Below are 23,271 nucleotides of genomic sequence, written 5' to 3' on the forward strand. Positions count from 1 at the left end.
CATATCAATATCCACATGATATGAGGGGCACCAAATTGTGGAATTGTATTCGATTATTGATCTAACAATTGAACACTATATAATTTTTATAGAAGTGAGAGATAATTCATTTGCAGATCTAAGAATGAAACCTAACATTTTTAACGCTTTAGAAGTAATATTTGCAATATGGGGTTTAAATGACATTCTTGGGTCGAGAGTGATTCCAAAATCTCTGATTGTGTTTCTTGTTTTCATTATGAAGAATAACTTCTTTCAAGTCATTGACAAATAAGTTGAAAAGCAATGGCCCTAAATGAGAACCCTGTGGTACACCAGATGAAACTGTGATTGAGGAAGATACTGAGTTACCATATTTTACAAATTGTACTCTGCAGGCTAGATAATTTTCAATCCATTTCAGAATGTTTTCTTGAATACCCAAAGCGTTTAGTATATGCAAAAACAAATTGTGGTTTACTCGGTCAAATGCCTTTGAAAAATCTGTGTAAATAGAATCCACCTGGTGTCTATTTTCGAAGGCGTTTATTATACAGTGTTGATAAATTAGCAGATTTGTGCTGGTAGATCTACCACTACTGAATCCATGTTGTTGATTAATGATTATATGTCTACAATCCCATGTTAGTTTTTTGTAATTAGGCTGTCTAACAATATGGGTAATTCTGATTGATTACAGGCTGCTCGATAATTTTTTATATCATTATGTGATCCACTTTTATAAATAGGTTTGACCAGAGAAAATTGATTGTTTGATTAGGAATAGCGTAATTCCATCAGGACCTGTAGACAATTTCCCAGGTGATGACATGACTAGATCGATTATTTCTTTAATATCAATGCTATAACTACATATATCAACCGTCTTACTAAATTTATATTCTGGAATTTGGTTAACTGTTTCATCACTGTAGACTGATGAGAAATATTCTGCAAAAAGATTTACCTTTTTTTTTTTTTCTTTTTTTTTTTTTTTTGCATCAACTATCATCACTATTTTCACTGACAGAGTCATCATAATACATTTTAGATGGTAAGGAGTGTGATTGATTTTTTTTTTATTAATATAATTCCAGAAGCTTCTAGGATTATTGTTGATGTTATTCTCTATTTTATTTATGTATGCTTGATGGCAAGTGTTTCTTTAAGTTTTGCACTTATCTCTCAAATATAACAAAATTCTTCATTTTTATAAAAATTTCCATTTTTGAATTCTCTGTGAACCGATTTCTTCTTGAAAACTAATTTTTTCAGCTCAGAATTGAACCATATTGGGAAAGTAGAAGCTTTATACTTTTTTAGTGGAACAAAGTACTCCAGAGCTGTATAGAGAATATTGTAAATATTCCTTCTGACAGGAAACTAATATGATCACATTTTCATAATTACTTACTACAAAAGTAACACCCCAACTGAATTTTGCAATAACAGGAAGACACAAACATTGGCTTTTTTGGACAAATGTAAAATATTGATGTGTTTTAACTGTTTATTTGCTTTATAATCTGTTCAATTGTCAACAAGAGATATACTTGTCATATTGCTTAACATACTTTCATCAAACCCAACATATCTATTGACAGAGATCATACTGAAATTTTTGTAGAAGATTTATTTGCGCAACAAAACAATTTTCCGTTACTATTTTACTTGATCTTCAATATATCCACCCCTAACACAAAATTCTATTCATAAACATTTAAATCTGTCAAAAACAATACACATGATTTGATGTGAAAATACTCTTATGCTTGACTATAGAACGATATTCAGTGGTACTCAACAAAAAACTTCTCAAATCGTTCACTTACCTGGAACACCTGGTTTCCGCTCAGTTGATAACTAGTTGGAACGAGTACAGATCCCCCCGACATAGAAGCTTGTGGCTTGAACACCATGCCAGACGGTCTGATCATAGTTTGTGGTTTGGGGGCCATATTGGTGCCGAGCGAGGGCCGCCCTCTGCCTCTGTTCAAGGCGTTCTGAGTACTCTGGAGCTGCATCTTCGAGAGGAACTGGTACTGAGATGTTTTCGACATCGCCTGGTAAGCTGCAGCGGTGGCGTTCAGACCTTGTTGTCTCATCTTAGGCACTCTTGGTATTTTCGCTGGCGGTTCCCAATCAACGGGAGGTTCCAGGTTCCTTTCCGGCTTGAATTTCTTCGTGCAGGTAACCAAATGTCTGGATAATTTACCTTTCTGGTTGTCTTCGAATGGGCAGTTTGGACACTGGTGGAAAGCGGGTGCTCTCTCAAGATGTCCCCTGACTGCATGTTCAGCTTCCATATGAAAAAGAATATCGTGTGGACTGCGCACTTCGTATGCACAGAAATTACATTTGTAGACGAAGTTCTTCATATGAGGGGTTTCCAAATGGTAAGACATGGCTAGGGAGGATTCCGTTTTGAAATTACAGAACTCACACTTTTTCAAGTCTGTTTTGAAGTGCTCGTTATTTGATTTGCTGTACTGAAGATTCTTCATAAGCGACTTGATAGTTTTTTCAGTTTCGGCGTTGGCACCTCCTTCCCTGCTATGTTTGCGCTTCTGCTGTTTCAAAAGATCAGTTTGTACATATTCTTGCACAAGATTAAAACCGATATTGATAAAAAACTTTCCTAAAGGACTATCAAAGTATGAATAAGGTTTCCGTTGTTCATCAACTCCCTTCTTTGGTTCATAAAGAGGATCACTCTTGTCTTTTTTGCTTTCCTCTTCATTTGTTTCCATTTTCTCGTCCTCCACTTTTTCTTCTTTCTTATCCCCATCTTCACTTTCTTTATCATCCGCCTTTTCCTCTTCTTCCTTTTCATTTTTCAATCGCTCAAGAATCTGTTCTTGAATAGTTTTGATGAAGGCTTTGAAGTCTTTAACAGGTGGTTTTTCATAAACATACGGAACTATGAATGACGGTGCCTCCACGACGAACATGTCGTCAGTCAAGGTGGGAAGAAGAGGTGTCGTCAACGTCGGTGTTATTGTTGCAGGGGCCGTTTTGACTGGCGCGGTTGAAGGGAGGTTTGAGGAATTTATGGGAATTGGAGTTATTGTCGCTCTCATGTTTGGGGGGTACATCCCTTGGGCTGGTACAGCTTTAGGTAGCACATTCGTATAACTGTGGGTGGTTATAGGGGAAGGGGTGGGTTTGGGGATGGGCGCGGGTTTGTTATTTACAGGAACAGGACCATGTCCTGATAAAATAGAATTAGTGTCAATAATCACCAGAGTAGGCTCCTTTTTACCCTGAGTTGTGTTATTCGATTTAGAAGCTATTTCTACGAGTCTTTTTGTGTCTTTTACCACTATTGTTGCAGACTTTCCTGGAATTTTTGGTTTTTCAATAGGAACCCTCTCTATGGTAACGGAGTCACCACAAGCCAAGGGATCTTGAGGTAGAACCTCTTCGACATCCGACTCTTCAGAGTGTTCCGGAGGAGAATTAGACCCTTCCTCTTCTTTATCACTCTCCACATAACTCCTACTTTTATTTAAATTTCTTGAACTCCGCCTAGGTGTCACAGTTTCTCGTTTTTCAATAACTTTTTTCTCAGGAGTAGCATCGCTTGCCAGATCTATAACTTCAGACGTACCATTTTCCTTAGGTATATCAACTATCATGATATCTCCGTCTCCCTCCCCACCAGAATCGTTAAGCTCAATTGGTTCATCATTACTAATTTTATTTTTACTGCTGCCGTGGTCCTCATCGTCAGATTCAATTTCATGAACTTCGTCTTCAGTTCGAACTTCAGATTTTTCAGATTCCTTGGCACTATGCCTGCTGTTATTCTCCTCCTCATCCACCTCTGATTTTTCTCTGACATCTTCACTAGCTTGACTGTTTTCTCTGTCAATCGCTTCACTATCTTCCGTTTGATCGTCGCTCATTTTTGTTTCTTGGCTGATATCATCTTCATTAACTTCCGACTGACGCTCAGTTGCTACAGAACTAACTTCTTCAGCTGTATTCTCAGTTTCTTCATTACTATCCTCCATTGCGCTAACATTTTCTGGTTGATTATCTTTGGTTTCAATAGTTTCATATTCCATTCCTACAGAGTCGGGCAAACTGGACTTTTTGAGACTATCTTGACTGTCTTGAGTTTCCATTTCTATATCATTTGATAGATCACCGTTTGTAACAATGCTACCTGAAAGGGAAAGAACAAAATAAGCAATTTTAAAACCAGTGAATATTTCAATTCAAGTACCTTCTTCTTTGGAATGCATTTCGTCAACCTCTCCCATGTCAGCGATATCTGCCATAGCCAGCCGGTCAGATCTGTCAACAAAAATAAACAAAAATTGTATATCATAAAGGGTGACAGAATTTAAAAGAGAGTAGTTCATAAGAGTCTAATATTTCGAGAAAAAAAAAACTTTTGGTTTTATATTTCTTCATCATTATATAAAAAACTTTGGAAATTACCAAATAAATGAAGAAATATAATAACTATAATAAAAAATCTTCATAAAGATATGTAAATCATCTATAGAAGTTGATTTCAAATACAAACTGAAAAACCCCTTCTCTAACAACTACTTTCACATGAACATTGAATTACACGAAAAAAAAAAGTCATTTCATAACAACCATTTTCATATGAACATTGAATTACAGGAAAATCCCATTCAGTTTATACTCCAAACTTTCTTAGTTGTTTCAAAACGGTTGTTTCATACAGTCTGCATCTGAGAGAAACTTCTACGCATGATCTATCTTTATAAGTTTTTATTGTAGTCAAATATTTTCTTTTCTCAAATTTTCGAGTATAAATTATTTAAATAGGTACAAGGTTTACTTACAGAACAGCTAAACTGTCATATTAAACATAAATAACTAAAAAGGACAAATGAAATGTCACTTTCCAATCCTTTCTCATAAAAAAATGTTAAAATTCCAAGATGGTTTGGTGCAAATATAGAGATATTTGAATAAGGTTCATTAGTATTTTCAATGCAAATGGCTTCAGAAAAAAGCTATTAGCCACTCTAGTTTCTTTGTTTTTCAACTGAATATGGATGATAATGTGGGAGGTCCCTAAAAGCCCAAAAAACTAAAAAATAGTCAAACAAGTGAACAGGAGCAGAATATTTCTGGGTACAAGTCATAAAAAATCCCCTTTCAATAGTTGGAGATTGACATTCTGGCAGAATGAAAAAACTTTTGTCAAAAATTCCAAGCAATAAAGCTAAAAAAATAAAATAAAAAACAAAGCTAATTCTTTATGATGAACTGATTAATTTATATATTGAACAAATGAATTGGTATGTGAAGAGCTTTTTCATTCTCAAAGAACTATTGGGAAGTTGAGAGTTACAAGATGGAAGCTGGACCCTTGTTAGTTTTTGTAAATCTTAAAATATTTTTGAACTGATCTTTATTTTAGTTAGGTCTGAATTATAGAAACTATAAAATATAAATAAAATTAACGTATTCAAAAAACAGTTTTTCGTGGGATTTTTGAAGTGTTTTTTTGAATATTTCATTTATGGATTTTCATCAAGTATCGGCCAATTCCATCATATATATAGAAATCATATTAGTATGATTCACATGAGCGCCAGTCAATCAACCACAAGTCAAAAATAAGTGAACACTGTGTATATATTATATATTTTTGGAAAAAAGTGCTGCCCAGGTATCGGACATTTTTGTATAACGGTGGAAAAGTGGAAAGCCAAAAGCTTTGACTCCCATCTACAAAAGTAATATACGAATTCAGTATTTAAAGGGCCACATTTTGTACAAATGTTGAAAAAACCCATATTAGTATTATCATAATGAAAGACCTTGAATTAGCTGATAACTATTTCTTCTGGAGGCTCCTACTTAGGGCTGCACCCGACATAACCTTATACTAGATAAAATCTGAGAGAAGGTGATTCCCTGTTTGTTCCTATATGTTTTTAGAAGCTGAAAATGTTATGGTATTTCCTGAAAAATTGGATGTCACCTGTTGAAAATTTTTCCCAACATGAGAATGTGAATACAAAATGGCAACCTCACCTGGTTATTGTGTGCATAAATTGTAGTCCCAATCACATAAAAAAGGTGAAAAAATCGTTTGGGCTGTGTAAAACAATCATCCAATAAAGATTCAGGAAGTAAATTTGACTAGCTACCCTGTAAGTATTTATTTGGATAGGCACACTTTACCACAGAGCAGATGTGGTATTTTGCGAGATTAATTTGTTATATTAATATCCTCCTTAGTCATACATCAAAGGGGTATCACCAAGGTATTGTTGTAAAATATTCGAAAATGATGGATATTCCTAACTTTCAATCCTACACGGCTTGTATTATGATCGTAAACGTAATTTGTGTTGAAACTCCCGTAATTAACCTTTTGATAAAATTTCTCTTTCTCCACCACTGTTTAGTGTAGACTGTGGAGAGGAAAGATAACAAAACCAGTGCTACCAACGCCGCTGATTCATAGAAGATACTGAATTTTTGGTTTGCCTTTCATTTTTCTAAACATTTCATTCATCAATATGAAAACAATAATACCTAATATTTACTATAAATCCTTCAATATTCTAATATTCCCGCCATAGCACATGGGATTTCACTTGAAAGAAACAGAACATCTGCACCGCCAATAGCACTTTGTGACAATTGTCGTAAATACCCGAACTAATGATTAACCCGCGATATTCAAAACTGTAAACACATGAACTCAATAAAACGAAACAAACAGCGAACTGTGATGAATTTGGTGTGCGTAATTATGATTATTTTAAATCAGAAATCTGGAGAGAAAACCAAACACACGTCGCTATCCCCAAGCATCGCACCAAACTGCCAATATGGCGTCTAACGGTACGTCACGTGACCAAAAATAGTGACGTAGTTCTCCATCCCACAATGTCTTAAAATTTTTTCCTTACGTAAGCTCAAATAGAATTTTACAACAATTGAGAAAATATATCGATTGATATGTTACTCAATAGGCGTTTGTTCCCGAGAAAAATTTCGAAAAATATTCCTTTTAATTATTTATCCACCGTTGAAGTTATTATTTTCTTCGCTAATAACAATTAGGTACTATAAATACGTATTTTTCAATGAACCTGGATTGAGAACTTGAACTTTTGTTTTCTTTTCAACGTCTTAGCTATCAAAAAATTTTTATTGTTCAAATGGAAGATTTGATTGAATTATTACTGTTTCAAAGTCGTAATTAATTCAAATAAAATAAGAAATTGGATACTTGGAAAGCCGGTTTTTCACGGTAACCTTTCCAGTTTTCAAACAAACTCAGAGGTTTTTACTCCAAAATGAATTGATCATCGGGAAAATGTGAAATAGCCAAATGAGAGACCATTCTAGAACGTGAATAATTTCTTTGGGAATCGGAAGATCACCGCACCCGGTAAAAAAGTGAAGCGGGCTCCCCTCGCTCGTAGAATGGTTGCGCCCAAACCTCATTTTGTTCATGTACACTCCACTCCGTCTCTAATAACTTTTCCTCAACGCTAACCGATGGGTTTGCAATGCTAGATTCGCTTTCCAACATTTTATCGAGATTTCTCGATTTTCAACAAATATTTATCAAAAATCAATGTTTTTTTTTTTTCAAGATTCTATATTTATTCACACAATGACTAGAGAGGAAAGTACCGTCTAATTCGGATAGAATTTTTTCAAGGCGTAGGTACACTCTGTTGGAAAAATTACGCCGGAATCGCGTTGCTGTTATAACGAATTATACATTCCGGGAATAATGAAATCATGCATGGTTTCGACTTACCTACTCCTTATTCCAGGAAATAACAAATATACTGTCTACCTAGGTATATTTTAATTTTTTTTGGGTAGGTAAGCCTGATAGGGTTGATTATAGATTAATTTTGGGTTTGTCTTTTGTCTCACTTCAATGAACCTTGTCTAAATTTAGAAAATATATTAACTTTATATCTTTCATTCAGCTTTATGAGTCATCGTGAGACTTGCATGTAGGCAGGAATAGGTATTTAAAACGTTTTGACTTCTTACCAGATTTCCCAGAATTTTTCAGGAAACTCCGATCTAGGAAATTAACCTGCATAATACGTATAGCTAACGAAACATTTGTTTGTTTTTCTACCTATTGGTCAGGTACCTTCAAAAGATACCTGATTCCTGGAATGGTTAAATTTGTCTGGACCAAATAATTACCTAAGTATTTCAGAATCAAAGTAGAAACTTCACTAATACAAGTTTTTCATCAAAACTTACTACCCAAGGCTTCAATTATTCGATAACAAACAAATCTACAGATATATCTATCAACCTAAAACCTGAAATCTGAAAAATACCCGTCATGATTTTATGTTCAAATGTACGTTGCCGCTGTAGATAGAAGTATTGATTTTCTTCGGCGAGGGGGGTTACTACACCTACCTATATTCAATAAAATAAAATCATGACAACTTACTCAAGTTAGGAAAAATTAATCGTCGTCCTCCTCTTCGTCGAAGGAAAGAAGGCTTTTGTTTCCTGACTTTTTTGTTTTCTTGGTGGAAGAGCTTTGTTTTTTCTTAGACGATTTTTCTTCTACTGGTTCCTGCTTATTTGGCGCTTTGAAGATGATCGGTACACTCAAATCAGCTGGGGTTTCATCCAATTCTGGCAATCAAAATAACAGGATATCAAGGAGAGAATTCAAATGATAATCAACCGTTATTTTTTGGCATTGAAAATACCTCGAAATTGATGATACAAGTATAGTAAATTGAGATAATAAGTACTACAGTGATAGCCTCATAGGGTGTTTTTTAAAACCTATGGCTTTCAAACACTCCAGATTTGAGCAAAAGTTCATCTTGTATGCAAATATTCATGGATGGATCGACATAAAGCAAATCAGTTACAACAACAAAACAGAAAATCAAAACAGTTACAACAAAAAAGTTCAGAGAGTCTGAGAGTCACAAAAATGGCCGTGGTCCCCTGCAAGAATATTAAATCCAGCTCAAAGTTGATTTTTTTATATTTATTTCATCAGTTTTGGAAAACCACCCTGGATTATTCTGTCTGAGAGTCACAAAAATGGCTGTGGTCCCCTGCAAGAGTGTTAAATCTTGCTCAAAGTTGATTTTTTTATATTTATTTCATCAATTTTGGAAAACCACTCTGGTTATTCTGTCTCAAGAGTCACAAAAATGGCCGTGGTCCCCTGCAAGAATATTAAATCCAGCTCAAAGTTGATTTTTTTATATTTATTTCATCAGTTTTGGAAAACCACCCTGGATTATTCTGTCTGAGAGTCACAAAAATGGCTGTGGTCCCCTGCAAGAGTGTTAAATCTAGCTCAAAGTTGATTTTTTTATATTTATTTCATCAGTTTTGGAAAACCACTCTGGTTATTCTGTCTGAGAGTCACAAAAATGGCTGTGGTCCCCTGCAAGAGTGTTAAATCTAGCTCAAAGTTGATTTTTTTATATTTATTTCATCAGTTTTGGAAAACCACTCTGGTTATTCTGTCTGAGAGTCACAAAAATGGCTGTGGTCCCCTGCAAGAGTGTTAAATCTAGCTCAAAGTTGATTTTTTTATATTTATTTGTGGCCCAACTGACATTTTGACATTAAATTGTGAAATTATGTTGTTGAATGTACATACTTGTTAACCTAAAAGTATGTTTTTAGGGGTACTATTTTCATCATTCCTACTTCAGATTAAGGCCTTATTGAAGGCAAAGTGTACTTAGAATGTATTAATCACGTTTTCGGAAACTCGACCGATCCCCAATTCTTCAATATAAAGGTAAAAGGAAAATTAATCCAATACAACAGCTGCTTCCATACAACAGAACTGCCACACTCTTTGTGATGCGTATGAATGCATTGTTTGCATTTATTTTTTGTTTTGGATTTTGTTAAAGCGTTCCCAACTTGAATTGACCCCAAGCCTATTAAAGCTTGAACTTGAATTTAACTTGAACGCTTCAATTTTGAAATTAATAAAAGCGTTATAGCAATCTGTGCTAGTTTATTTATTTTTACACTTCTTCGCCTATTTTTAATAACGTGTAATGCTTGATATACATGAGCTTCTTAATATGTCTTTCCATGGTTTGTGTTCTTCTATTTCTAGAAGCAACTTTAAAATATTCATAGCACTCGGAAATTCAGAAGAGCTGTAAAAACATTTTTGATCACAAAACCGTTTTATGATTTGAGGGAGTTTTTGAACAAAATTTTGAATAGCTGTGACAGCAGTACAAAATATGTCGTATCCTTGTCCCACACTAACTATGTGTGTATGTATATATATGTTATATATTCCAAGCTACGATACAACATACATGTATACATATATAAAATGTTTTGATTTTCAAAACAGGCAGTTAAAAAGTACATACATATATCTATTTTCAACATTTTATATATGTATACATATGTATATATAATTATTTTGATATTTTAATCAACTGACAACTGTATCCTGTTTAGTGATTATAACCAATTGATATAGAATAAATTAGGGAAAACTGTTTTTATAACTATTTTACTAAATAGTTGTGAAAATATACAGCATGACTGTATATATACATTTATAAGTTCATCTTTCAACATCCGACAATCCATATCGGTTTGCATAACTTTGATTTTATTTAATTATCATGACCACCTGCTCATTTTAAGCAGCTACAATTTATGTCCTATTACATTTAGAAGCTTTGTCGATAAGAATTCTATTCTTTAGATAATAAACCATGCTTTGACTTTGACAAGTTAGCCTGTATTGTATATACCGAAGAATCGTTCAGATGAATTACGGACAAATACATTTTTTTTCTGCTGTTTAAATTCTATTTGAATTAACCCATACACTGCCTTGTTTTTTTGAACAATGAATCTCACATAGAAAAAAACGTTAACATGGGAAATCTTTAATTAGGATTTATTATCAGAAATAGAAGGGATTCCAGAAACGTTAAAACTCTGGATGTTACTACTAGTCGTTTAAACTTTGCATCTGTCGTTTGGAGCACGCAATATAAGATTTATCAACAGATAATTGAAAGTGTTCAAAATAAATTCGTCAAATAATTAGCCCATAAAACAGACATCCTTATATCGATGAATATGTTTGTACAGTTTTCAAAATATATTCCCTGTTATCTCTTACAGATAGATGTTATATAAAATATTGAATAATCATGTCGATTGTCCTAAGTTGATAAAATTTTCAATGAATATACCTTGCAGAGACCATGATCTCTTTGCTACCTCATTTAGAAAAACCATTTCAGGTAAAAGCTCCCCTTCATGCAGAATTGTCGGATCCTTCTATAGGTATTGCAAAGATATTGAAAACTCAGGTTACCTTTCCTTAGATTCAAAAACTATATGAAATCTCTATTATTCATAACTACTCATCGGTTCTTCTTTTATTGTCTCCTTCATTTATTCTCATATTCGTTACTACTGTAATGTACTCAGAGTTTATATATTATTTAAGTAGCTTTCATACGTAAAATGAGGATACATTTTGAATTCATTCTGTTTATATCCCTAGTCGTGCAAAAACTAAATACAAATATGAATGCTTTAAATTTGTTATAATATTTCAGTAGTTGGTCGCGCCCGAATTTTCTCTTTAATGTAATTATATAACTATAATTAAAGTTGGTGTCAAAATCCATCGTGATCCCAACTTTTAAATTTGTTGAAAAACAGATTTTTAGTGAGGACATAAATCATTTGGGATAAGTTCTAACGGGATCTGATGCGTTGGACTTCGTTCAGTGATCGAATCACTTTGGCCACAAATCCCTCTGATCTCAATTAGTTTCCCGACGAAATTGTAGACTAGTTTTTGCAGATGACAAAAAATCTTACTACTACGAAACATTTTCTAATATCCTCCTCCTTGATGTATGGTTTTTGACCTACACAGGATTTTGATGGGGGTTGAACAGGGAAAAGGATCTCCCCACATCAATGTCCTATCTTTGTTGATCGATAAGATGTTAAACTAATACACTGTTGAAAAAACTCACCACAATAACAACACTTTCAACTAATTTGGTACATTCCAGATGACATAAACTCAAACCTTTCACTGACTGCTGATTGTCATGAAACATTATGTTATATGTATGTTCCCCCACTTCCTCTTCGTGGACCAATAGGTGGAGCTTACTTGTGGCTTACCCAATAAAACCAATGGCCACTGAGAAAAAGTTCAGGATCCCAAAGGGGGGGTATTTTTTATTTATTTGACTCGACTATTGGTTACAGTCACATTCTAGGCGACAATATCGTTAATAGATGACATAAAGATGTTGTTAAACTGTTCAATTGCGTATGTATGTTCATAATGAGAGGTCTACTGAGTAAGTATATACCTTGCTGAATTCCTGAATACGAAAAAATCTGAAAACATTATATTTTGCTGCTGAGTTACGGAATTTCGGGATGGGAAAGTGTGGTGGGAAGTAATCTGTATAATTTGATTTTGTACAAAAATGGATTAGATAAGGTATTCCAGTGACTCGCTATACTCAGAGAACTCTATTTTTGATATAAGGCACATGTTCTGTCATCGAATATTGACGAATATCCATGAAAATGAAATAAAAATACCACCAATTGTACACCCATACGAGACTCGAACAAAAGAGCAATCCACAATCGTGCCAAACCGAGGAAAAACTATCGATCAACGATCCGTTGAATTTCTGGCACCTAAGTTATACAATTTACTACCGGACAGTTTCCAGACCACGAAAAATTACAAAACATTCAAGCATCTTGTTAAAATGTGGATAACAACCACCGAGAGAAAACTTTTTAATGATCTGATCGACTTGAAATTTTTGTAGTAAACTGTGAACTCGCTCCATATTACCCACATATAAGACTATACCCTTATCTTCACTTGAATTACGACGAAACCCCAATACTCGAATATGTCAAACTAAACCGTACTAGACTAGACCAATATAACTAAAAAATACTTTTCCATACCGCATTCACATTCATGTTTGCACATGCATTTGTTCCTTTATGACCATTATTGTATAGGTATTAGTCAATTATTATTATTATTATTTAGGTATTATCACACACAAGCTTCAAGCTTCAGTGATTTATCATGTTTACTTTCTATTCTATTTCTATCTAATGTTCTAATACACTTCGTAAATTGTTGGACAATAAACATTATTATTATTATCATTTCCCCCTTCATCGATAGCTTGACTTCCTTCCAAATCCAAGGTGAGAAATGAATATTAGATCACAAAGATGATTGTAATTTTCAATTATAACTGTGTTTTGCCAACGTAACACAAGTAGATTAACAAAGAGACTTCTAGCACATAATCCCATGTATTTTCTTATTTTGCAATTGTTGCAATTTTCATTCCATCCTTCTCTGCATCGATTACGTCACACGTTTCTCTCTCCCACTCACTGAAGCCTCTACGAACCACAACTACCTCGAGTTGGTTGTTCCACAAGGTTCCAACCTGATGTCATGAACATCGTTAAAAATGTAGCGCCATCAGAAAATACAAGGGATTTTGTGCTAGAACTATCTTTGTTCATCTACTAAAATAAGTCGATTAATCCCGTCGGAATATAAATTGTTTGCTCGGGATTCGATGAAGCAGATGAAGGCCGTTTCTGCCTGGTCCTGATTGTCGAAGGTTCTACCGGTGAGAAAGTTATCGAAGCGCTTGGAAAGATGGTAATCGGTTGGCCAGAGATTTGGGGAGAGCAAAAAGAACAGTTTTCGAAACATGATAATTTCTGTCGACCATTCAAAGCGTGATGCATCAACTTTTCGAACTTTTTGACCTTTCCAGTACGTTTCAAACCATCGGAGACCGCATGGGAGCTAACGCCCAGTTCTTCCGTCATCTAAAGCACCGTTTGTGATGGGTCAGTCTCCACCAGGGTCTTCAAATCCTCGTCCTGGATTACTGTAGGTCTACCACTTCGGGACTCATCTTCGAGGGTAAAATCTCCGGAATGAAATTTCACAAACCAACATCAAATGGTGCGTTCGTTAACACTATCATTGCCAAATGTCTGGGTTATTTTTCGTGCTGTTTTGGTAGCGCTTTGGTTCAATTTGGATGCGTAGAGAAAAATTGGCAGGGAAAAAAATTAGAACTTGGAAAAAATGAAAATCAATATATGCCCTCTTGCATGCTCACAAATAGGGAATTCTGGCTCAGGTGGTTTGAAAATAAATGTTTTCTATCGCTGTTGAAGCATTTAAGTTTCATCCGCCAAAAATTTACCAAATAGTACCACCATGACTAACTACATCGTCCCGCTTTTCTATTTCGAAACTGAGAGGTTTCATAATCCCATTAATGAGTTTGATTTTGGGTTTCAGAATTTCCTCCTTCGAGTTTTTTTTTCATTTTTGTCAAGTACGTCAATCATCTTCAAAATATTATTTTTTTTGTAATAATTCCTTGCCTTTTGTGTCGTTTTTCCAAACATCTCTTTGCCTTTCTTATGCTTCTTCAGCAGCAATTCACAATGGTCCTGCCGGCTCACCTGCAATGACTCTTTCACTCTATCCTTTTTTTTTTACACGCTTTTTATTAGCTTCACCTATATGTATGTTTGTTTGTAACTCTCTTTTTCATTTCATATCGGGATCTGTATTTGACATTATTGCTTGATCTATTCGCGAGCAGATGGCGCTGTACGTAACTCTCGGCATTATTGCTTGATCTATTCGCGAGCAGAGGGCACTGTATGTAACCTCTTTGATATATAGAATTTATTGCTTGATCTATTCGCAAACAGATGACGCTGTACGTTACCTCCTTGATATAATTCGAAATCACTTTACATGCATTTCTTCATTTGAAAAAAGTATTTTTTTATTAACTAAAAAACACGCATTTAAAGAACATCGAACTAAAAAGTTGAAAATATTTTTTTAAAACAATAACGATCGAAAGAAAAACTAGTATTATTGTGAAAAAAGCGTGGGCGCTTTGTGCCATATTTTTTGTATATCAAGCGCCCGTCGCTTTTTTCACAATAATACTTGTATTTTTCGTTCGTTATTTTTTTTAAGCTTATTAAAAAATATATTTTTAACTTTTTAAGTTCAATGTTCTTTGAAAGCGTGTTTTGTAATTTTTTAAACTATATTTATTATTTTTTCAACAGTAATTCAGGGCTTTAGTTTCATTGCCTTGTTTTCTTTTTGTTTCCATGAGATCAAACAATAATCGACGAATTTTTTTTTGCTGCTACGGGTTCAGATTTTTCTGATTTCCTCCATCCTCGCCATGTCATTCACTTATCCCACTTCTCACCACTAATATTACTTTTACGTGGGTTACTGACAGTCAGCACAACAAACTGTACCAGTTCCATTTCAATTCTTTTATAAACAGTTTTTGCAACTTGCCATCGACTGTTCTGGTTCTCGCCATTGAAGGATCACTGTCAAATAATTAACTCAGGTGCACCACTTGTTATGCCTTCGACTATGTATTTTTCTTAAGTTCCAGAAACCTGCTGTCAAAAAGACCAAAAATTTCTATGGATTTGTCTTTTTTGATCCGTATAACTGGAATTTCTGGCTTAAAATTCAACTTTTCTCTTCCAAAATACGAATCATGAAATTATTAAATAACAATAAAAATTAATTAGCGCTCCGGGAAGACTTTATTGGTTTTAGTGGCGCATTTACTTCTTCAGCTGCAGGAAAACCCGGAAAAACCTGCAGCACCACATCATCTGAAGATCTTGATCTGCCAATGTCCTCTCTCTCATAACATAAAATGTAGGGTGTCTCCATAGGTTCCAATAAATTTAATACATCGCCTGAAAACTTCGTGACACAACTATCGTCAAACTTAAACCAGTCCGTTTCGTCTTTGACCAAGGCGTAATAATGACCAAATTCAATGCCAGAACCACAGTGAACAGTTTATTTTCTCTTAATATTGGTAACCTAGTATTAGATGTTTTTTATGTGATGACCTGCTGTGTTAGTTAAAAAAAATGTATTAATTGTTTTTGTGTGTAGCTTAATCTAGACCTTGCTGTTGGGTGTTTATGTATGGTTATAGTGCTTTGTCCTGTTGGGTTATCCTTGGTGAGGTTGTCCGTGTATAGTAGCAGGTGGTTGGTTGGTTGGTTCGGGATCAGATAAGTCTTGAGGGATAGGTAGAACTATTCATTCATGGTCTCCTCCTCTCTGGCAGTGAGCTGAACGCCAGCGGGAACTCTTCAAGGATGTCCTGCTCCGGGATATCCTCCAGGGCTCCTAGGAGCCTGGCCAGGGGAAAATGGGAGCTTTTTCCTGGGGATCCTCTTTGGGTCCCCGCGAGGCCCTCAACATGAAGATAGCAACACTCGTAAATAAAAGCTAGCGCATTTCGTTGTTCATCTGTTGACAGTTGCTCCCCAAAGTTTCAGCCATTTTGGACACGCAGTTGTTATGTAACAGTCGTTTGAGTGGGTTGATCTGAGTGTTTTTATGAAAATGGACAAAATCAAGTATCGAGGCGCAATAAATCCGAGTTTTGGCGCCGATTAATTACTGTAGATGAAACTTGGATACACCATTATACGCCCGAAACAAAAATAGAGTCCAAACAATGGACTGCAAACGAGAAACCGGCTCCAAAAAAAAAGCAAGTTAAAACCAGAACTTACATAAAAACGGTCACATTTACGGTCCACGAATTACGGTTTTAACCGCTTGACCATCCGTCTTACTCACCAGATCTAGTCCCAAGCGACTTCTTTTTGTTCCCTCATCCGAAAATCGCGCTTGGAGGACATATATTTTCGTCAAATGAAGAGGCAACCGCCTTCGTGAACACTTATTTGACAGAGAGAAACGGAATACTTTTTGATTGGTTTACAGAGATAGGAGCGTCGCTGGGAGAAGTGTGTAAAGTTGAAAGTAGACTATGTTGAAAAATAAAATAAATTCTGAAAAAATGTCTTGTATCTTTGCTAGATCGGAAACTTTTCAGATCAATCCAAAATTAGTTCGGAGAAGTGTTCTAATTCTGGTGTATGAGTAAAGTCTTCATTCAATCTAGGACCTTCGAGAAGACTCTAAGAAAACGATGAAGTGTCTACAAAGTCTGTCAGAGAAATCGAAATTGTAATGAGCCGTGAATATAAAGTTATCACACGTTAAAAGGTTAGACATCGTTAGTCCTTAACTCGCACAAGTTTCTCAACTTCTGAGAGTTGTCGTTCGTATGGGGGCGACAGCTGATTTACGGAAAAACAGATTTTAAACAGATTTTTATTTATAAACTTTGGTCAATCGGCACGATTATTGTTATTCTTCTCCAATGTGTAAGAGATGACAGGGAATATTTTTTGAAAACTGGACAATGATTTTCACGGGCTGATTGACGAATTTATTTTGAACGCTTTCAATTCTCTGTTGGTAAATCGTATATTGCGGAGTCCAAACGACAGATACAAAGTTCCAACGAGTATACAAGGTGTAACATAAGTACGCTAAAATATTCAATCGACGTATTCCTGAGACACATTTAAGAGAAAAAGTCTATATACAGGGAGATACAGGGTGTTGAAATTGATTATTTTTGTTCGTTTTTTAAAAATAACTTGCAGAACACCATGTTGGTGTTCTATTATCTTATTCTGTGTATGACCTAAAATGATTCACTCTTTTTTAGAAAGATGAGATTCAAAACATGACTAACTACTGAATAAAGAAGAACACAAACGAAGGTTTTAGGAATATTTGTTGAAAATCCCAAAAGCATACCAGACGAGAATATCGCATAAGAATGGAAGAAAATACTGAAAAAGCATAAATTTCATCTTCATAAAGTGTACATACAAAAAGACTAATATACGATTCCACTTGAAAAGTATTTGATTTCGTTTTTTGTAAATGGTGACGAAATAAATCATCTTTTCGTAATCATGTATGTGCATCTTTCAATCGGCAAATTATTCAATCAATATTCCACTATGCTGCACCAAATTTGATTGATAGTAACAGGAAAAAAATTCAAAAATTAAAAATTCTCAGATGAAATATGGAAACAAGGACAATACATCATAGCTCCTGTCTGTACTATATGATTACTCTACTGAACTATCTCTTCAATAAAGTAAGTGTTCCTACAGACCACATTAATTTCACATTGAATCATTTAGATACGTTCTGTAAACAACAATTCTGTATCTCTTGATTTCAAACTATTACTTTTACCTTAAGCTCTCGCTATTACCTCAAATTTTAAATAATATTTTTAGACAATTATTATCAATAATATTCATTAATATACCTATATATTATTATAATTAGCTTAACGTATTCGTCAAATATAATTCAGAAAAATCTTCAAAGAAATAACATTCACTTTGAAAAATGCAAGAGATATCAAATGACAATCACGAAGGCAACCATTACAAGAAAATCAAAAAAACAAAGGTTCGTCTTGAATTAACATATTTTTAAAATTTTCTACTTCGTTATTGTATTGAAGAATTATCAAACGAAATATAGTTTTGGCAGTCTTAGTTGGTTTCCAATAGCAACTGCAGTTAAAATGTATTATATTCCCTTCAGTGAGCTAGAGTTGTGGAGTGAAAACGGATCAATATTTCAAGTGTTAGATGTAACAAAAAATCGAGGACACGTTCACGTCGACATCGACACAAATTCCTCCAAAGATATCGAAAAAACGTTATTTCAAATGAAGCTGAAAGCAATAGGTACTTTTTTTAAGTAAATATTGGTTGTTTCAAAAGTTTTGTCCGTTTTGATGTCATTAGTTTTTGTAGCTTCAGAGTCGGAAATGGAAAGAACGTTTTACTGAGTTTTTTTGCAGAGCTATTCGATGTGTTTTTTGAAGTCAAGTTTTCTGTCTAGTTGTGTTCCAAAAAAATTTGTAAGAGGTGAGGTTGACAGAGAAACCGAATCTATATTTAGATTCGAGTCATCAGACTTACCCAGCTTGCTGATGAATTCAACGCAAACTGCTTTAGATATATTGTTAATGACATGGTTTTTTGGGACCATACTGTGAAGCTACTAATTACTATAATACTTGTATCGTCGGCACACATGAATGGCCTACCACGTTCAATGAAACGGGGGAAGTCACTAACATAAAGAAGGAAAAGAAGAGGTCCCAGTATTCCTCCCTGCGGCGTACCGATTTCGGTCTGCCGTTCTTCTGAGCACGTCTTATTTATTTTTACTTTAATTATTCTTTCAGTAATGTATAAATGAATCCAACTGTTAATGGGACATCGTATGCCTATTTTACATAATTTTTCACACAAGAATTTAGGATTTATGGTTTCGAATGCTCGTGTGAGGTCAAAAAAGATACCACAAACATGTAGTCTATCATTTAAATTTTCATGAATATTTATGATGCACTGTTTGGAACCTTTGGTGTAGAAATTAATATTACTGGAGTTTTTTCCCAACGCCAAATCATTATTTTTAACATCTCGACACGTGTTTCGATCACCAAGTGATCATCTTCAAAAAGGAAAGTTAAAACTAGAAACTAATGCGAGCTAACCTTACTTATGCTATAAAGGTAACCCATACAGATAAACCTTCCAGGCGAACCAACCAAACAGGTATACCAACCTAAATTAATTTTACAATTTTGCCTTATCCATTATTTTACAATATATGTTTATATAAAACAATTTTCAGCAATTTTAAGTGTGCTATGTGTTCCTTATATCTTACTTTGATAGATCTTTTTGTCTGTCCATAATATTTTGCATCGCAGTCCTTACCGTTAATACGTAGAATACGATATATTTAGAAAGAAACAAGCACGTACAGGTATATTCCTGACAGTTCACATCACTGTGGACAGCACAAACGTGCTGGGTTGAATTTTTTAGTGCATCGTCTTTTGAATTTCTCTCTAACACATGATAGGTTCACAAAAGAAAGACGTACAATACAGAAAATATCAGCCACTAACGGTTTCTCGAGGGGTATTGTAGATGCTATAAAAAGGAAGAAGAAGTTTGGGTTAAGAATGAACGAAATCTCAACTTTCAGAAAGGACAAAAACCAAGATAAATACATCTCAGTTCCATACCACCAATATACGAGGAACTTTGGAAAGATTTTCAAGGAACTAGGTATGAAGGTGGTTTTTAAAACAAGTCATACACTACAGAGTTATTTGGGAAGTCCAAAAGACAAAGTGGAGAATTCGGAAAAGTCTGGAATTTACGAAATTGAATGTAAGGACTGCGATGCAAAATATTATGGACAGACAAAAAGATCTAATAAAGTAAAATATAAGGAACACATAGCACACTTAAGATATGGAAGACCTGAAAAATCAGCAGTCGCCCATCATATTTTGCAAAAAAAACCGTTCCATAGACTTTAGTTCATTAAGATTAGTTAGATAAGTTAACAACAACAGGCAACTAGATGCCTATGAGAGTGTAGAAATAAGTAAACACAATAATATTATGAATAACGATGACGAACCTATACCAAAGAGCATCCTATATAGCTTGTTAAAATAAAATAATATAATGTTGTTGGGTTTACTGATTACTACATAAGGACACATTGCAAAAATAAATTTGGATAGGCAATATTGTGAAATTAATTTTTATATAGCTGAAAATTGTTTTATAGCATAAGTAGGGTTAGCTCGCATTTGTTTCTAGTTTTAATCTTCCTCTTTGAAGATGATCACTTGGTGATCGAAACACGTGACGAGGTGTTAAAAATAACGATTTGGTGTTGGGAAAAAACTCCAGTAATTTTCATATTTTTCTGTTTCGGAAGAGACAGTTTCGATCGAGAAATTTCTACGAAATCCATGCTGTTGGGGGGAGATTATATTATTTTTATCGAGAAAAAGCATAATTTGTTCATGTACGCCTTTTTCTATCACTTTGGAGAATGAGTTCACGACGCATATTCTTCTGTAATTTCCTACATTAGTCTTCTCGTCTTTTTTGTGGACTGGAACAACCTTTGATATTTTTTTGTGCAGTTGGGAATTTCCCTTCACAAATAGATGCATTTATAATGTTGGCTAAAAAAAGATCTGTTTTAAAATCTGTTTTTTTCGTTAACTAGCTGTCGCGCCTCTACGAACGACAACCCTCGGAAGTCGAAACTTGTGCGAGCTAAGGATTAACGAGGTCTTACCTTTTAACGTGTGATTCCTAAGTGTTTAGAAATTATAGAGCTACTTTCAATCAGTAGTTTCATAGGTATTTCATCGATACCCTTAGAATTTTTATTTTTAAAATTGTATAGGATTGTGTAGCGATTCAAATAGCGCTTATTTCGGTTGAATTGAATAATGAGATATTACAGTTCAAAGTAGACTCATAAAAACGGACAAAACTTTTGGAACAATCTAATATTAATGATCTCATTTTGAATTATTAACAGTATTTAAATATTTCAACAGTTTACTGAATATTTATAAAAACTTGGTTCCTTTAACTATGAAACTAGTCTTAGTAGTATAGTCAAAGTAACCTGTATTGTGAATAGTTGAAGATATCGGCATCTCAAAGGACAAACAAACCAATACAGAGAAATATTGCCACTGCAAACTAGTCCACGTGGACTGAAGAATTGGCGGTTCGTATTGGATAATTTTTACTAAACGAGTTTTATGATTGGCTTAAGAGTCATAAAATTAAATTTGAAGTCATGTTACGGTGACGAATAGAATGTGGGGATGAGTATCGCCGTTGTGTCGTCAATGTTCAGTTCAGGAACTGATCGCGATTTGAGTGTTGAAATTCGGTATTGGTGCAGTTATACTTACTTAAAATTTTTGTTATCTGTTTGAAATGTGGCGTCCTTGGACAACTACTAATAGTAATAACGAGTGTGATAACAACGCAGACTTTTTCCAGTGTAGTGATTCCAATAGCGATGGTGAACAATGCGAAAAAGAGATACCAGTGAATAAGATTCAGATGCATTTGAATATTGAAACACAAAGAGTATGTTTCAATGTATACAAGAATCTACATTTCAAGTTTGGTTTCGAAGAAAACAAACTATTACAAACAACAACAGATTTGACCGAAATTCCTTTCTCAACTGTACGTAAAATAGTCAAAAACAAGAACGCAAGAGGCGATGTGATACGGGAAAACCAAAACCTTTAAGATGTTCATCTAATAAAATCATTGAAAAAAACAATATAAGACGGTTACAAAAGCAATGAGATTCCTACAACTCAAATCATAAGGAAGAACTTGAATACTTCTGGCCATAACGTGAGCTGCTGTGACAAAACTCTTCAGAATTAGATAAAGAAACTAAAATTTAGATTTAAAATAATAAACAAACGTCAAGCAGTCATGGAAAGCAGAAGTATAGTGGAATTGCGTAACAAATACTTAGAACAAATAACTAAATATAGACAAGAACAATGGCAAATTTTCTATTTGGACGAAACTTGGAATGACAATCCCGACACAGTTACGAAAGGGTGGACTGATGGTTCGAGAATGTGTACACCTAACATGCCTGCAAACAAAGGATCGCGACTAATCATTGTGCATTGCGGAGGAAGTAAAGGATGGGTTCCGAATTCTTTGAAATTATGTGGAAAAAACTTGAGGACTGCAATGTTGACTATCATAAGAACATGGAAGCTAATTTTTTTGAGGAATGGTTTGAAAACACATTGATCCCAAATTAGGATGCGAATAGTGTAATAGTTCTTGACAACGCTTCCTATAATTCGCGACAGCTCGTCAAAGTACCGAATAAAAATTCAAGGAAAGATGAAATACAAAGTTTTTTAATGGATAACAATTTGTATTTTAAATATAACTATACCAACAACCAACTACTTGAAGTTTTACAGACAAAAACATTTGAAAAAGTGTATGCCCTTGAGAGTATTGCTGAAAAGTATGGACACACCATACTGATACTTCCCCCCCTATTTTTGTGTTTTCAATCCCATCGAGTTGATTTGGGGAAAATTGAAACAAAGCATCAGGCGTATAAATAATTTTCCAAAATTTGATAAGAAGGTAATAGAGTTAGTTGAAGAAGTATCTAATATTACCAAAGGAGAATGGCAGAAAAGGATTGAAAACCTAATTTTAGTTGAAAAAGACTATGATGGAAATACATTCATTATTGATTTAAATGACGACAGTGATAGTGAAACAGAGAATATGGAAAAGCAATTTCAGAAGCTTTCGAATAAAGTTAGTGAAGTGTTTTTGAAGCGATATATTGTGTATATATGTGAGTAAATAGTATTCAGAAGTACACACATCGGAAAAGTCTAGGGA

The 23,271-nt window shown here is 34.4% G+C and overlaps 1 protein-coding gene across 6 annotated transcripts in view; it reads right to left on the reverse strand.

The window, feature by feature from the left end:
- MEP-1 (zinc finger protein MEP-1) overlaps window positions 1-23,271 on the reverse strand; it is a 41,375-nt gene that overhangs the window by 15,187 nt on the left and 2,917 nt on the right. For 2 of the 6 annotated variants that reach the window (XM_074172170.1, XM_074172165.1), the window contains exons 1-3: window positions 6,010-6,041; window positions 4,211-4,281; window positions 1,812-4,150 (exon numbers count right to left, since the gene is read on the reverse strand). In XM_074172170.1, coding sequence (XP_074028271.1) covers window positions 1,812-4,150; window positions 4,211-4,281; window positions 6,010-6,026 — 2,427 coding nt within the window. In that variant the 5' untranslated portion in view covers window positions 6,027-6,041. Of the gene's footprint in view, window positions 1-1,811; window positions 4,151-4,210; window positions 4,282-6,009; window positions 6,042-6,516; window positions 6,823-8,425; window positions 8,617-11,996; window positions 12,079-23,271 lie in introns of those variants that run through there. The other 4 variants (XM_074172167.1, XM_074172166.1, XM_074172168.1 and 1 more) reach the window with 4 other exon arrangements.

The sequence above is a fragment of the Leptinotarsa decemlineata genome, unplaced genomic scaffold (genome assembly GCF_025532065.1).
Source record: "Leptinotarsa decemlineata unplaced genomic scaffold, Ldec_3_MD MMD2_tig00000035_RagTag_RagTag, whole genome shotgun sequence".
NCBI lineage: Eukaryota > Metazoa > Arthropoda > Insecta > Coleoptera > Chrysomelidae > Leptinotarsa > Leptinotarsa decemlineata.